General features: G+C 34.1%; 2 protein-coding genes across 2 annotated transcripts; both read left to right on the forward strand.

Annotated features, from left to right (window-relative positions):
• The first annotated feature begins 342 nt into the window (after positions 1 to 342).
• LOC138326896 (putative acyl--CoA ligase YdaB) lies at positions 343 to 5604 on the forward strand. Its single transcript, XM_069272877.1, has 2 exons — positions 343 to 476; positions 3331 to 5604. Exon 2 carries the CDS (start codon positions 3355 to 3357, stop codon positions 4999 to 5001), a length of 1647 nt encoding a protein of 548 aa, XP_069128978.1. The 5' UTR covers positions 343 to 476; positions 3331 to 3354; the 3' UTR covers positions 5002 to 5604.
• A 5378-nt stretch (positions 5605 to 10982) lies between these two features.
• On the forward strand, positions 10983 to 14997 carry LOC138326897 (putative acyl--CoA ligase YdaB). Its single transcript, XM_069272878.1, has 2 exons — positions 10983 to 11114; positions 12732 to 14997. Exon 2 carries the CDS (start codon positions 12756 to 12758, stop codon positions 14400 to 14402), a length of 1647 nt encoding a protein of 548 aa, XP_069128979.1. The 5' UTR covers positions 10983 to 11114; positions 12732 to 12755; the 3' UTR covers positions 14403 to 14997.
• Positions 14998 to 16731: the final 1734 nt, after the last annotated feature.

Consider the following 16731-nt stretch of genomic DNA (forward strand, 5'->3'; position numbering starts at 1 on the left):
GATCGGAAACCGTCGGTACATTCCGTACACGCGGTCTTGCTTTTATTTGTTGGTTACAAACAAATCAAAGACAATTATATATATTTGAATTACTTATACTTCGAACTACTTGGTAATCTTGGTTTATAACTGTAGGCATTGGGGACAAAATAAAGAATATCTTTTTTCGTTTTCCGATAAGTATTTGAGCGCAACTTATGCGGGAGCCCATATTTAAGTGTCCTTACACAGGAGTAGATTAATTCAACACACAACCATATATTTTTTATACTTTTAAATTTCTTTAATTTTTTTTGAATAAAGAATGACATAAAATTACCGTACACATAGAAACATAAGGATTAGTTTGCTCTGTCATGACTTTGTCATCTCTGTTACACGGAATAGCATAATAACCAACTTATTTTTATATTAATTGTCTGGTTTCTAAAGAAATACCAATTGGTCTTTGTCACGGAAAGCAAGTAAGGGATCAGGTAGGTAATTGTGTACTAATTTATTTAGACCTATTATATTTACTTATGATTTTATAACAATAACATGCTAGCATTCTAATCAAAGTTCAGTGTTCATTGTCTACTCCATAAAATCGTTTATACGTAGTCTACGGAAATGATAAGGAAAATTGAATTCTGATAAGATTGACAAATTAGAAAACTGACAGCATTAATATATCTATCAAAATCAAAGTCGACAAACGCAAGTTATTTTATGTCTGTTAAAATGAATAGAGTTACTTTTAGTTCTGATAAAATATCATTGATAAAATAATTTTTAATAAACTATTTTCTTTAGTAATCCCAGTTAATTTCAAAAAGTATGCACAAAATGGAATAAATAAATAAATGTAAATATTGCATCTAGGATCAAAATATTCGTAAAAGTTTATGTGAAATATATCTGCACAATGCTGAAATTTATATACACCATATATTAAACTGAAATATTATCTTAAGTTATTCATGCCGTAAATTTCATAATCACGAATAAAAAAAAGAGCTTTTGATATGTTATTTACCACCACACACGGTAAACAATTACAACAAATACATAGGTTTTAATTTGTTAAAGTTATATTAGACTTCAAAATACCGGCAGTACTGTCAAAAATCATATTTACGTCAATAATGCAGTTGAATGAGTACATATGGTCAAACAAAGAACCAAGCTGTGGTCTATAAATTCTATTCACATTTTACAAGAGTTCTAGTAATTTTAAGTCATTTCTTCTTCAGTAATTTCATCTGAACATATCAAGTAAAGTATTAAAAACCAGAACTATTACAGTGAATACATTCTGTTTCATAGCCAATGCTTATAATTTCAACTTTAAACATATTGCTATATTTACACTTGCTAGGCTTGGTCACTATACTCTAATACTAGCCGATTTTGTTTACCATAACTGCATGGTAACATTGAACTTTGAACTTGCGTATGAAAATGTTCTGTGCAACGTAAAAGGACTACTTTTTTAAAAAAGAAACACATGGCTTTGTTTACATTTTGACGCAACATTACGTGTATATTGTTGTTTTTCATAGAATTTTGGAAAAATCTAAACAATATATACATGTTTTATATTTATATATGATTCAAACAATTTTTGAATTAACAATTGTATAAAGAAACGGAAAAATATCCCGACCGGGCCGACGTGCTTTCATTTTTGTTAAAAATGATGGGTGTCAAATGTAAACATTACCTACAAATGTATGTGCCTATGTTCGTCCTACGATCGAGTCTTTGGGGTGGACGGGCGTGAGACCCTCTGATAGAGCTGAGGTCAGTTATAAACATATCCTCTTGTCTTTGTTCTTTGAGAATTTAATCATGTGTATTATAAAACATGCACCGCTAGTAATCCACGTGTTGACAGTTACGCGTCACCACAAATACATATAAGTGAAGTTGTTCCATAGATGGCGATGGATCTAAGCGTAGATTATATAATCACATGGCTCCGAAGGATGTAATATCGTCAAGTCAGACGACAATCTCAAACAAATTTAGCTACTTGAACACTGGTGTTTTGACAACTTCGGAAAACTCCAGTGTGTAAGCGTGCGTCAGCCTCGCCTCGCTGCACAATAACGGTCACCGAGTTCACACATGTGGCCGTGAACAAATACTTTATGTTATTACGCTATATATAAACTTTAAGCAAAATTGAATACCTATTTAAAGTTCTGACCTGATTAAATAAAATTAACTCTGAAATTTACTTTGTTTGTCATGTTTATTTTACACTAAAATATTGAACTTTTTTTTGTCGTCGCGGATGAATAATTCTACCTTACGTGAAGCGTCATCATTCGCTGTTCAATTGAGTAAGCTCCTCCCACTTTTGACCGACTTTTATTGAATAATTACGTCACTTTCAAATGACGATTTTATTGCATAAAATATTAATAAAAAGTCGTGTGAGTGTAAATATAGGGATTGGATTTCGTTTTTATGTTAACCATGCTTGTATGGAGCAATTCCGCTAAGAATATATGTAAAACGCGCCCCATAGAATATATTCTTAAAGGAATTGCTCCATACAAGCATGGTTAACATAAAAACGAAATCCAATCCCTATTTTTGATATTTTCAAAGCTTAGTCTACGGCTTGCAAAAGATTACTGATGATTTTTTATTAGTTTTCCGCATGTAAATAAAAATAGCTATTTTTTCTATATTTATTTTAATTTTGAAGAGAATTATACATATTCAGAGATACATGTTTCCTCACTCACGACATAAACACCAATTCACATCATATTCAGGATGATATTAATATATTGTCATCTTCGTTTATCATCATTATCCTCAAAAATGACCATCACATTCATATCATTTTCCCTCACCAATGATCATCACTTATATTCGCATCATCGTTAAGCATACCAATATATTATTATCAAACAGGAAAATTATTGTATTATTATCTACCAGGTACATTATCATCAAAGATCATCATAAACCGATAGACCCACTCACATCATAATTCAACATGACATAAATATCATATTATCATAATGAATCATCATCCTCGACAATGATCATGATATACACTTACATCATCACTCAATATGTTATCAAAAAATATCATCCTCATCAATAGTCGACTGATAAAAATCACTTTCGCTAAGTTATGGCACGTATTTTGTAATCACCATTCGTTTCTAATTTGATAATTTTACTTTCTTTAACATCATCTCTGTGTAATTTGAAAACCATTTTTAATTGATTAAAGCAATAATGTATACATAATTTATTTCATAAAGTCAGGCTTCATCTATGTTTTTGACAGTATGAGTTACCAGATGTATATATTGTTTTCAGAATAACGACCACTGTATCCTAATTATGGCGAACCAACTAAGCTATCTTTCCTCTCCGAATCCTGTACCACTCCTGTACAAGGCGATTCCCGATATAGTGCAGGAGAATACGCAGAGAAATCCTGATAAAGAAATCTGCGTTGAAAGGGGTCTAGGCAAAGGAAGAAGATCACTGACGTATGCTGAACTGCTGAACAAATCAACTTATATTGCAAAATATCTTATTACTAAGGGAGTCAAACCTGGCGATACCGTCGCTATAATAGGACCAAACTCGCTAGAATGGATAATTGGGGAGTTCGCCATCTTCGCAACAGGAGCTGTGGCAGCCCAGACGTACAAAACATCTGAGTCGTTTGCGGAGACTTTGAAAAATTTAGAGTTCATAAGATGTAATGTTATTCTCATCGATGTAGGCCGAGATGAACAGTATATGTTGGACATGGTGGAATATGTCAATAGTATGGAAGCCACAAAGAATGATTTGAATATTCTCTTGCTAAAACAGTCGACACCTTTATCTCCTTTCTCTTCACTAGCCGATGTTACTCTCACACCAGAACAGGAAGAGCTGTCGTTGCCCAAGGTGCAGCCAGAAAGTACTGCAATTATTTTTCTTACTTCTGGCTCAACCGGAGTTCCAAAGATGATTGAGAACACTCATTTGTCAATTATTAATTATCAGGACGTTGGCGAAGGATCGACGACCGTCAACCAGGAAGAAACATTTTACAACGACCGACCATTCTGCTGGAGTGGTGGTATACCCGTGATCAGTATCCTGAGAGGCACCAAACGAGTGTTCACAGTAACTGAAATCGCCTTGATGAAAGATAATATTATGACTGTTTGGAGTATCATTAAGGAGGAACGATGTACTACAGCACTTTTGCTTCCTTATACACTGATCGATATCCTGGAAAACTTGGAAAGAATTGTAGAACAGGGATACAAAATGTCTGCCATCACCACCGGAGGGCAAAGCGTCGGAAGACATATCACTGAAATCATCGGCAAATGTACGGAGAAACTGTTCTTGGGTTACGGGTTGTCCGAGACCTGGTGGGTGTCTTTTACAGCACTTTCACTGGACACAGACGAAGGTTATATCGGTGAGCTGTTTCCGGGATATGAGGTCAAGATTACCGGACCCGGTGATGAAACTCTTATTCGTGGAGAACTAGGCGACATCCTAGTAAGGGCTAGGTCGATGATGAAGTCCTATTGGAACTCTCCGGAACTGAACGCAGCATCCTTTACTGATGGCGGCTGGTTCCGTACTGGGGACATTGGATTTATATCATCGGAAGGCAAGCTTTTCTTGAGAGGCAAATCCAGGGACGTCATAAAACGAGGAGGTATGAAGGTATTGATCAGCGTAGTGGAGGCAGCTATCTCCAACTTTCCAGAGATCAAGGATGTGGCTGTGGTGCCTGTACCAGACAAACGGCTCCTTGAGGAAGTGTGTGCTTGTTATATACTGAACAATGATTTACACACAACGGAAGCTGAACTGGACAGGAAATGTAGGAAAATTCTCGGCAATAATGTTTTGGGAAACTCGCCTACATTCTTTCTCCGATTTGATACTTTTCCAAGACTAAGGACCGGTAAAACTGACAAAAACATTTTAAAAGGTTTAGCCTTAGAAAAGCTTAATGTCAAAAACTGACAGCTGCAACTACGATATCTATATAGCCATATGTAACCAAAGCATGTATGTCTGCGCCTAAGTATCATCAATTTAATCGGAGTACTATTGTTTTCTTATCAAAGGCTCGGACGAATTATGCCAGTGTTACTCGCTTTGACATGTTAAATAAGATGATTGAATATAAAAGGTCAACTGTCAAAGTTTGTGGAAGAAAATAGACTATGGTGTCCATGAAATTCGCAGCAGTATCGCTATAGAAACATAAAAGAGGCAAGGTTTTTCCAAGGCCTACAGTATAACGGGATTTCTGTACACGGAATAATAAGCTTGTATTGCACAACAGGCAGCACATACAGATAAAGCTCTAATTCTGCATTATCAAGTCCAATACGGGCATGGAACTGACCACTATATTTAGAAACAAAGAACAGCATAGATCTGTTAATTTGCTAAAAGATCACGATGATTTCTGCAGTCTTTAGTGACATGTATATCTAAAAATTCTTTGTAGCTATTTTCCTTCATGTTCTATCCTTTTTTGAGTTTAAATATAAAACATTATTATTGTGTTAGCACGCTTTGTTCTTTCACAAGGATGAAATAAATTACCTACTTGATGCATTTTTTGTTTTGATTTTTATTATTATTTGTAATGAAAGTCCTACAACTATAACGATATAAACTCAAAACCTATAAAGGGCAAGAAGGAATAGGTATAAAACGTCAGCAGAAAAATGGTTATAATTATATTCGGCCTTTCCGAGTAGGTATTAGTGAAATATCATCACAGTTGTTAACGGCGAGATGTATATGATGTGGATGACGTATATGACGTGAATAAACAACTCTACAAAATGGACGAAGTGCAAACTATATCAATCCAATGAATCCAATCCGCATTACGGCACAGTATACATATCCACATGGTACTTTCAATCTAAACCTTAACATATTCTTTCACAAAATGTTACATCCTCATAAAATAACGGCACCTAAACTTATGCTTTTGTCATAACCCCTTCCGATTAGGCTTAAGATGCAATCCCAGGGCATGATGTTTAGCCATTTTGGCCTAATCCCTTGATTCTAAATTGACCAATGAACACCGATAAAACTAATGTATTACACACACATGACCATGGATGACAATTAGACATGGACTACCTAACCGGTAAGTTTGTTTTCTACCAAATTTTCATTAGTTTGAATCTGAAGTGTTGACATGAAATTGTTTTTGAGCAATCCATTAGAGCCCTGGCGTGTTTTTTGATACCTAGTGACATTTATACGGCACGCTGTATATCACATCATATACGAAATTTAAGATGATATATCTGTCTGAGGGCATGAAGGTGTATCCAAGTGTAGAAAAACATAGAACAACCCTTAATGACACCAACAGCGCTTCAAGATATCTAGGGGACTGTGACACAGATCATAAGCATGAATGTAACAGAATTGGAAAAAGTATCGCGCCACATGGGACATGAAACAACAGTGCATCGAAAGTTTCATGAAAAGTATGAGATAGAACTTAGGTCAGCAAGCTTTTGTAAGCAGTTGAAAATGGCTGTGCTAGCAGATTCAACGGGAAATGTTTCGGTGATATTGACAGACATGACATTGACTCACAAACTTCCTCTCCTGTAAATGATCCTTCACTAAATTAAATTCCGAATTCTGAAAATCAAAATGAACGTAGGAGTAAAAAATGCTTTATAAAACGACAAATAACAACGATAAGAGAAGAAATAACAACGATAAGAGTAGCAAACTGGCTAGGGCGAAGTCTGATACTATTTCTGATTCTGACAATCAAGCAGGGGTTTGTAAAATAAAATGTCTTTGCAAAAGCCAAAGTATACAGAAATGTGATTTAGCTTATATGTAACATTCTATCAACAGTCTGAGTAATTTAAGGACGGCCAATTACAAGTTGTATGACAAACATATAGGGAACAGTACAGACATTTGTATTATACATGGACAAGCATAAGATGGCGGAGGACAATATTTCAGCCCATATACTATTGAGTTACGTATGTCTATACGTAAGATGTATGATCAATACAAGGGCAACATTGAAACTGGTGACAGACAATCATTTAGAAAAGAAAAAAAATAATTCAGTTATTACTTGCGAGCAGAGCGTTTCTTTTCGAGCAAAGTAAAGTTAGACAGTTATTCGTTATTCGAATAACGATTAACGATAACTTTTGAATTTTACCTTGCTTTCGTTTCGCTGTAGTAAGAAACAAATATTTACATAACATATTTGAAATGTTAATACGGTTACTAAGGAATAATTCAATATAATTTTTGATATATAACAACCTTTCAGAATATAGTTATTGGGACTTTTCACTAAATGGTGAAAATACTTTTTGTTTTCGGTAAGTTTCTTATTCTTATTAAGCCTTTTCACCAAATGGTGAAAAGACCTATTTTTTCGTGAAGTTTCTTATTCTTATTATTATTCTTATCATTCTTCTTCGTGTTGTTGTGAACGCTCTATCAGTCAAATGGTATGATATAGGATACAAAATAGTTCTGTAGGCTTAAAACATAAAATTACAAAAAAGCTATAACTCAAGATGTATAAACGCTATTATTTCTTCAAATCTAAAATTGGTCCAATGATTAATGTTTTATGACGATATTAATATTTAATTCAGAGATTTTGGCAAGTTTCGATAATATATTTTAAAATATTAAGCGATCTTCTGATCAAAAAGACCACTTCAATTCCTCCCAAGCGTTTTCACTATATATTTTAATTCGATTAAACGACCATCTCTCTAACGTGACTAGAATAGCCAACATACCCTAAGTTGTTGATTGAAGGCTTTCTCAGCAAATATTTACTAAATTATCTGCGCCTTGTTTGAAACTTAGAATATTGTTATAAAGATTATCTCATTTCTTTAATCTTACTGATACAGTGTTGCTCAACAAACGGAATGGTTATCAAAATGTCACTTATCATACAATATGGCCACCATGGACACCACTGCGCATGTATTTTTACTTTATACGTCCGGTCATGTTTTAATACTAAACCAACGTGGCCTTAATGGTATCAAACCATCTGTTATATGTTCAATCGTAAATAATAAATTGTTAGTTCAGTATCTGTTATTTATTTCAAAAGGAAACGTCTACAAATAAAAGAAATATCTAATTGAATAGTCGTTTGTTAATTGTTTATCATTTATCACTGAATGTTAGATAAAATATTACAGTAAGAAGACTTACCTGGTCATCGATCTCTCTTCATTTTCAATTTCGAAAGGAAATTTCCGCCTATTGGATGGGGCCCGACGGGTTCTTGTAGACACTTTGCAGGTTGTTTTTTGTTTTTTTTTTTTTTGCCATGAGTTAGTTTTTTCTCTTTTCGACATATATGTTTCTTTGAATTGATTGATTGATTTTTCAGTGGTTGCCAATTTGCGTACACAGAGACGGCAGAAAACATCGCTATGTCCTTCTAAAGAGATTGTAACACTGAGTATTTTTACAATTAAAAAGAAATTTTCTGTCTTTTCACCTTTGCTTGTTACCAGACTTTGACGTATTGTTACATTTGAAGGAATAATATCTGTTTAAGATAAAGCTCTGATAATATGTTTTCTCTCGAAAAATGAATCGCCTGTTGAGGTAAACTTGAGAATAAATTGATAGAGGGATTTGATATGTTTGGTGCGTTCTTTAAATTCAAGCTTCAAGATTATAAATATTAAAAGTTTCAAACATTAATGCCTTTGACATCGTGATGTCAACGAGTAAAACTGTAAAACTGTGATACTTGAATATCCCAATTCAAGTGAGTGTACCAGAGACTAAGGTTGTTTAAGGTTATATTATTAAAAATGTGCTGAGAAACGTTTTATATTAAATATATTACATCATTTTATTGAACCATTTTTTAAAATTAATATTAAAATCCATATCAATTTATTTAATTGAACCAGAGACGTCGCTGATTGAACACAAGTATAATACTGTATGTTTGTAATCTGTTTCTTAATAAAATAGTGAAAATTTTCTTTGGTTGAATTAAATTTCCAAATATTAAATGGTATGTTATATAGTTTTCTTAAACAAACCGTGTTTCAATTATGTAGTTGTGGTAGTACAGTAACGTAGCTTGGATAAATGAAAGTATGAATCGCCATGGTCAGTGCTAACTAGCAGAAAATGACAATGGAGGATTAAGATGGATATAAGTCAAAGTTTAAAGAATTGTTTGTACTTATGTCAGGGTGTTGTTTAAGTACTGTATGTAGACAGAAAACACGTTTTGTTCTGCCCTTAGCTTTTGCAGATAGCATAACCACACACAAAGTTGTCTTTTCCTTAAACTTTAATCTTTTGGTTGTCATTGTTGTCAAAAGTTGAGGTGAAACCACGTGGTAAAAAGCTACAAAAAGGAGAAAAGGTATACGATAATGCTATATAATCAAATCTAACATCAGATAAAACAAAGGCTAATGACTAGGTATCATCACAAAAAACATCTTAAACATCGTTATCATCTAACTTACACCGTGAGCTCATTTACGCATTGTTAGTTTTGTAAATATGAATGTAAATATTGAAATTCATTACTGGGCAACATCTTTTACACATATCATGTTAATTTCACGTCGATAATCCTCAAATTATACGACTGTTCTATGACCCAGCAGATGTCCCGCTTCGTCTAGCGTCCAACAAGGGTAATAACAAAATGCATGAATAATGTGAAAGAGATCGTGAGCATAATGTGATAAAATTAAATCAGAAAGAATCAACGAAATGAAAAAAAAAATGAAAATCTGATATAAAATATATAATTCGCCTTATTATGCAGTTAACCAAAATTAGACAGCTGTCTGTACGCGAATATACACGTGTATTTGTACATGTACATATACGTGTCTGCTGGTAGATTAGGGAGACAAAACAACCTAGAAATAGGCACAATTATATTGACGCCGTTAAAACAAATTATAACTAACTACATGTATATTTCCAATAACTAAATAGTCTTGTTTAAACTATTTTCATTACCTTAATATACATGTACATGATTTGTACGTCTGTGTAGATCATCGATCTTTCCAAATATTAGTTAAAAAGTAATAAAATGAAGACAAACTTTCGCCGGAGACTCGCCACTTTTGTCTTCCTTAACCCTCGTTAAAATACAGTTCATATTTTAAGACACTGACCATGTATTCTCTATGTACCAGGTACATATACGTATTTGTCAGGTATACAACAGCTCTCATCGAGAGAGAAAGTCAGGTTTATTATAATCCTTAAAAAGTTTTAATTGGATAATATCAGCAAAATATCGATATTATTATTTCTTATTTTATCATATCTCGTACCCCTTCTGTAACCCAACGTGCAAAGTTGTACCTGTCAGATAGTACATGTAGCTTTGCATTTTCATAACGAAGTTACATACGTTTACCTTTTTACTTCTTCATAAGTGTCCATTATTCTGTTTTAACAGATTGGATTTGAGAAATTTTTATTTTCTGTCTGTTTCATATCATAGAATAATCTTGGACTACCAGGCTTTTGTTGAAAATTGACCATTGCTATTTCCATTCTTTACCGCGTTAACAGCACGACGTACATGCCCAGCTCCGAATGTAAGTTCGATCGGAAACCGTCGGTACATTCCGTACACACGCGGTCTTGCTTTTATTTGTTGGTTACAAACAAATCAAAGACAATTATATATATTTGAATTACTTATACTTCGAACTACTTGGTAATCTTGGTTTATAACTGTAGGCATTGGCGACAAAATAAAGAATATCTTTTTTCGTTTTCCGATAAGTATTTGAGCGCAACTTATGCGGGAGCCCATATTTAAGTGTCCTTACACAGGAGTAGATTAATTCAACACACAACCATATATTTTTTATACTTTTAAATTTCTTTAATTTTTTTTGAATAAAGAATGACATAAAATTACCGTACACATAGAAACATAAGGATTAGTTTGCTCTGTCATGACTTTGTCATCTCTGTTACACGGAATAGCATAATAACCAACTTATATTTATATCAACTGTCTGGTTTCTAAAGAAATATCAATTGGTCTTTGTCACGGAAAGAAAGTAAGGGATCAGGTAAGTAATTGTGTACTAACTTATTTAGACCTATTATATTTATTTATGATTTTATAACAATTACATGTTAGCATTCTAATCAAAGTTCAGTGTTCATTGTCTACTCCATAAAAACGTTTATACGTAGTCTACGGAAATGATAAGGAAAATTGAATTCTGATAAGATTGACAAATTAGAAAACTGACAGCATTAATATATCTATCAAAATCAAAGTCGACAAACGCAATTTATTTTATGTCTGTTAAAATAAATAGAGTTACTTTTAGTTCTGATAAAATATCATTGATAAAATCATTTTTATAAAACTATTTTCTTTAGTAATCCCAGTTAATTAAAAAAAATATGTACAAAATGGAATAAATAAATAAATAAATGTAAATATTGCATCTAGGATCAAAATATTCGTAAAAGTTTATGTGAAATATATCTGCACAATGCTGAAATTTATATACACCATATATTCCACTGAAATATTATCTTAAGTTATTTATGCCGTAAATGTCATAATCACGAATAAAAAAAGAGCTTTTGATATGTTATTTACCACCACACGCGGTAAACAATTACAACAAATACATAGGTTTTAATTTGTTAAAGTTATATTAGACTTCAAAATACCGGCAGCACTGTCAAAAATCATATTTACGTCAATAATGCAGTTAAATGAGTATATATGGTCAAAGAAAGAACCAAGCTGTGGTCTATAAATTCTATTCACATTTTACAAGAGTTCTAGTAATTTTAAGTCATTTCTTCTTCAGTAATTTCATCTGAACATATCATATAAAGTATTAAAAACCAGAACTATTACAGTGAATACATTCTGTTTCATAGCCAATGCTTATAATTTAAACTTTAAACATATTGCTTTAGGATTTTTTCAAAGCTTAGTCTATGGCTTGCAAAAGATTACTGATGATTTTTTATTAGTTTTCCGCATGTAAATAAAAATAGTTATTTTTTTCTATATTTATTTTAATTTTGAAGAGAATTATACATATTCAGAGATACATGTTTCCTCACTCACGACATAAACACCAATTCACATCATATTCAGGATGATATGAAAATATTGTCGTCTTCGTTTTTCATCATTATCCTCAAAAATGACCATCACATTCACATCATTTTGCCTCATCAATGATCATCACTTATATTCGCATCATCGTTAAGCATACCAATATATTATTATCAAACAGGAAAATTATTGTATTATTATCTACCATGTACATTATCATCAAAGATCATCATAAACCGATAGACCCACTCACATCATAATTCAACATGACATAAATATTATATTATCATAATGAATCATCATCCTCGACAATGATCATGATATACACTTACATCATCACTCAATATGTTATCAAAAAATATCATCCTCATCAATAGTCGACTGATAAAAATCACTTTCGCTAAGTTATGGCACGTATTTTGTAATCACCATTCGTTTCTAATTTGATAATTTTACTTTCTTTAACATCATCTCTGTGTGATTTGAAAACCATTTTTAATTGATAAAAGCAATAATGTATACATAATTTATTTCATAAAGTCAGGCTTCATCTATGTTTTTGACAGTATGAGTTACCAGATGTATATATTGTTTTCAGAATAACGACCACTGTATCCTAATTATGGCGAACCAACTAAGCTATCTTTCCTCTCCGAATCCTGTACCACTCCTGTACAAGGCGATTCCCGATATAGTGCAGGAGAATACGCAGAGAAATCCTGATAAAGAAATCTGCGTTGAAAGGGGTCTAGGCAAAGGAAGAAGATCACTGACGTATGCTGAACTCCTGAACAAATCAACGTATATTGCAAAATATCTTATTACTAAGGGAGTCAAACCTGGCGATACCGTCGCTATAATAGGACCAAACTCGCTAGAATGGATTATTGGGGAGTTCGCCATCTTCGCAACAGGAGCTGTGGCAGCCCAGACGTACAAAACATCTGAGTCGTTTGCAGAGACTTTGACAACTTTAAAGTTCATAAAATGTAATGTTATTCTCATCGATGTAGGCCGAGATGAACAGTATATGTTGGACATGGTGGAATATGTCAATAGTATGGAAGCCACAAAGAATGATTTGAATATTCTCTTGCTAAAACAGTCGACACCTTTATCTCCTTTCTCTTCACTAGCCGATGTTACTCTCACACCAGAACAGGAAGAGCTGTCGTTGCCCAAGGTGCAGCCAGAGAGTACTGCAGTTATTTTTCTTACTTCTGGCTCAACCGGAGTTCCAAAGATGGTTGAGAACACTCATTTGTCAATTATTAATTATCAGGACGTTGGCGTAGGATCGACGACCGTCAACCAGGAAGAAACATTTTACAACGACCGACCATTCTGCTGGAGTGGTGGTATACCCGTGATCAGTATCCTGAGAGGCACCAAACGAGTGTTCACAGTAACTGAAATCGCCTTGATGAAAGATAATATTATGACTGTTTGGAGTATCATTAAGGAGGAACGATGTACTACAGCACTTTTGCTTCCTTATACACTGATCGATATCCTGGAAAACTTGGATAGAATTGTAGAACAGGGATACAAAATGTCTGCCATCACCACCGGAGGGCAAAGCGTCGGAAGACATATCACTGAAATCATCGGCAAATGTACGGAGAAACTGTTCTTGGGTTACGGGTTGTCCGAGACCTGGTGGGTGTCTTTTACAGCACTTTCACTGGACACAGACGAAGGTTATATCGGTGAGCTGTTTCCGGGATATGAGGTCAAGATTACCGGACCCGGTGATGAAACTCTTATTCGTGGAGAACTAGGCGACATCCTAGTAAGGGCTAGGTCGATGATGAAGTCCTATTGGAACTCTCCGGAACTGAACGCAGCATCCTTTACTGATGGCGGCTGGTTCCGTACTGGGGACATTGGATTTATATCATCGGAAGGCAAGCTTTTCTTGAGAGGCAAATCCAGGGACGTCATAAAACGAGGAGGTATGAAGGTATTGATCAGCGTAGTGGAGGCAGCTATCTCCAACTTCCCAGAGATCAAGGATGTGGCTGTGGTGCCTGTACCAGACAAACGGCTCCTGGAGGAAGTGTGTGCTTGTTATATACTGAACAATGATTTACACACAACGGAAGCTGAACTGGACAGGAAATGTAGGAAAATTCTCGGCAATAATGTTTTGGGAAACTCGCCTACATTCTTTCTCCGATTTGATACTTTTCCAAGACTAAGGACCGGTAAAACTGACAAAAACATTTTAGTAGGTTTAGCCTTAGAAAAGCTTAATGTCAAAAACTGACAGCTGCAACTACGATATCTATATAGCCATATGTAACCAAAGCATGTATGTCTGCGCCTAAGTATCATCAATTTAATCGGAGTACTATTGTTTTCTTATCAAAGGCTCGGACGAATTATGCCAGTGTTACTCGCTTTGACATGTTAAATAAGATGATTGAATATAAAAGGTCAACTGTCAAAGTTTGTGGAAGAAAATAGACTATGGTGTCCATGAAATTCGCAGCAGTATCGCTATAGAAACATAAAAGAGGCAAGGTTTTTCCAAGGCCTACAGTATAACGGGATTTCTGTACACGGAATAATAAGCTTGTATTGCACAACAGGCAGCACATACAGATAAAGCTCTAATTCTGCATTATCAAGTCCAATACCGGCATTGAACTGACCACTATATTTAGAAACAAAGAACAGCATAGATCTGTTAATTTGCTAAAGGATCACGATGATTTCTGCAGTCTTTAGTGACATGTATACCTTCATGTTCTATCCTTTTTTGAGTTTAAATATAAAATATTATTATTGTGTTAGCACGCTTTGTTCTTTCACAAGGATGAAATAAATTACCTACTTGATGCATTTTTTGTTTTAATTTTTATTATTATTTGTAATGAAAGTCCTACAACTATAACGATATAAACTCAAAACCTATAAAGGGCAAGAAGGAATAGGTATAAAACGTCAGCAGAAAATGGTTATAATTATATTCGGCCTTTCCGAGTAGGTATTAGTGAAATATCATCACAGTTATTAACGGCGAGATGTATATGATGTGGATGACGTATATGACGTGAATAAACAACTCTACAAAATGGACGAAGTGCAAATTATATCAATCCAATGCATCCAATCCGCAGTACGGCACAGTATACATATCCACATGGTACTTTTAATCTAAACCTTAACATATTCTTTCACAAAATGTTACATCCTCATAAAATAACGGCACCTAAACTTATGCTTTTGTCATAACCCCTTCCGATTAGGCTTAAGATGCACTCCCATGGCATGATGTTTAGCCACTTTGGCCTAATCCCTTGATTCTAAATTGACCAATGAACACCGATAAAACTAATGTATTACACACACATGACAATGGATGACAATTAGACATGGATTACCTAACCCGTAAGTTTGTTTTCTACCAAATTTTCATTAGTTTGAATCTGAAGCGTTGACATGGAATTGTTTTTTAGCAATCCATTAGAGCCCTGGCGTGTTTTTTGTTTTTTGATACCTAGTGACATTTATACGGCACGCTGTATATCACATCATATACGAAATTTAAGATGATATATCTGTCTGAGGGCATGAAGGTGTAACCAAGTGTAGAAAAAATAGAACATCCCTTAATGACACCAACAGCGCTTCAAGATATATAGGGGACTGTGACACAGATCATAAGCATGAATGTAACAGAATTGGAAAAAGCATCGCGCCACATGGGACATGAAACAACAGTGCATCGAAAGTTTCATGGAAAGTATGAGATAGAACTTAGGTCAGCAAGCTTCTGTAAGCAGTTGAAAATGGCTGTGCTAGCAGATTCAACGGGAAATGTTTCGGTGATATTGACAGACATGACATTGACTCACAAACTTCCTCTCCTGTAAACGATCCTTCACTAAATTAAATTCCGAATTCTGAAAATCAAAATGAACGTAGGAGTAAAAAATGCTTTATAAAACGACAAATAACAACGATAAGAGAAGAAATAACAACGATAAGAGTAGAAAACTGGCTAGGGCGAAGTCTGATACTATTTCTGATTCTGACAATCAAGCAGAGGTTAGTAAAATAAAATGTCTTTGCAAAAGCCAAAGTATACAGAAATGTGATTTAGCTTATATGTAACATCCTATCAACAGTCTGAGTAATTTAAGGACGGCCAATTACAGGTTGTGGCGGAGGACAATATTTCAGCCCATATACTATTGAGTTACGTATGTCTATACGTAAGATGTATGAGCAATACAAGGGCAACATTGAAACTGGTGACAGACAATCATTTATAACAATAATTCAGTTATTACTTGCGAGCAGAGTGTTTCTTTTCGAGCAAAGTAAAGTTAGACAGTTATTCGTTATTCGAATAACGATTAACGATAACTTTCGAATTTTACCTTGCTTTCGTTTCGCTGTAGTAAGAAACAAATATTTACATAACATAGTTGAAATTTTTATACGGTTACTAAGGAATAATTCAATATAATTTTTGATATATAACAACCTTTCAGAATATAGTTATTGGGACTTTTCACTAAATGGTGAAAATACTTTTTGTTTTCGGTAAGTTTCTTATTCTTATTAAAGCTTTTCACCAAATGGTG

Source organism: Argopecten irradians, chromosome 7, assembly GCF_041381155.1.
Source record: "Argopecten irradians isolate NY chromosome 7, Ai_NY, whole genome shotgun sequence".
In the NCBI taxonomy this organism is placed as follows: Eukaryota; Metazoa; Mollusca; class Bivalvia; order Pectinida; family Pectinidae; genus Argopecten; species Argopecten irradians.